At 30.2% G+C, this 1,563-nt stretch overlaps 1 protein-coding gene across 1 annotated transcript; it reads right to left on the minus strand.

Moving 5' to 3' along the window:
- Nucleotides 1-540: 540 nt before the first annotated feature.
- On the minus strand, nucleotides 541-1,149 carry LOC124924954 (agamous-like MADS-box protein AGL62). Its single transcript, XM_047464935.1, has one exon. The coding sequence runs from the start codon at nucleotides 1,147-1,149 to the stop codon at nucleotides 541-543; it is 609 nt and encodes a 202-aa protein (XP_047320891.1).
- Between the last annotated feature and the right edge of the window lie 414 nt (nucleotides 1,150-1,563).

Raw genomic sequence — 1,563 nt, forward strand, 5'->3', positions numbered from 1 at the left:
TTGTATTCTATCAATTAATTTTATCCTTTTTTTTAATAGTGTTACATAAAGTTGGTTTATTTGTAACATAACTATTTAATACATTTTCATTAACTCTTCTTAGATAGTAGCTAGTGTATAATAATGATATATGTAATAAATCTCCTTACTATATTCATTTTTATATTCACATAACAATAGTCAAATTATATAAAATATTCTTTTAATAAATTTATCATCAAGAACGAACTACTGTATATTGGTTTATTATTTCTAAGAGAAGTTTGGAGATCAAGTACATTTATAATGTTACTGGATTTTATGAATTATTTTTTTTATAAATAATTAATAGATATATATTTAGAAAATAAAATATATGAAATATTCATATTATATCATTCAAAACATTTTAAGAAATAAAAAAAACTAACCAACATAAATAAACATCAATAAAAGCGACAAATAATTCAAAATCTTAAACAAATATGAAAGATGAAACTATGTTTAGGCACGTAACTATGATAATATGGCCTACTTTAGCACAACCAACAGAGAATGATATCAATAATATCCACCGCCAAAGTTGCCGCTCCCACCCATAGCTTGATGAGGTCCCATTGAACTTGGACCAGGGCCACCCATAACACCTCGAGTGCTTTGAGGGATGTTAATGGAGCTAATAGAAACATGCCCATTAGAAGCTTCAGATATCTTTTGGTCCACCAGGGCCTTCAAATTCTCCAATGATCCTCTTACCATCTCAAGTTGTGGATATGTCATATTTTCCATAGATCTCTCCCACCACCTTTGTTCCCGCCCAGCTTGTAAGGCTTCAGCTATCACTTTTCCGCGCTGCTTTGCAACCTCCAACTGCTCTTGAACCTGCATGATTTGATTATTCAAATCTTGCACGTTGGACAATTGTTGAGACTCCACTAGTTGTTGAGTCTCACGGGAAAGCCCCGTTGAAGAGGATGCATCATTAGTACCCATAATCCGGTTTATTATATTGTCTACAGATGGGTGACCGAAAGTAAATACTTTCTTCCCCGGAGAAAAAACAATGGTTAACATCTGGACTCCGCAAAGAGTGGTGAGTTCACTACATTTCTTAAACACTCCAGTTCTTCTCTTCGAGAAGGTAACTTGAAGGTTACTCTCCTTCTCCATTTTGGTCATGGTGATTTTTCGACGTCCTCTACATAATCTTGGCATGATTAGTTACAAATTTAACACGTGAGAAAGATTATGCAAGAAATAAATATATATTTTGTATATGAATTAACTAAATGTAGTCTATTTATATATTTAAGTATTGGAGTCTATGTCAATTGTGTGAATTCATTAAAGATGGAAAAATATCTTATGGCCAATTATTTATTTTTTTAGTTACTAAATCAATGCATTTAGATTTTTTACTTTATATTGCAAAATTCTTTACTATATATACCTAATTTTTATTTATTATACTTGAATGAAAATCTTAATAATATTGCTTTCACCATTTATGTTAAAATAATAAATATTAATAGTGTTACCTAAAATTTTATTTGTATGGAACATCTTGATTATGTGTATCTTTTT

Source organism: Impatiens glandulifera, chromosome 2 (assembly GCF_907164915.1).
Source record: "Impatiens glandulifera chromosome 2, dImpGla2.1, whole genome shotgun sequence".
NCBI classification, from domain to species: Eukaryota; Viridiplantae; Streptophyta; class Magnoliopsida; order Ericales; family Balsaminaceae; genus Impatiens; species Impatiens glandulifera.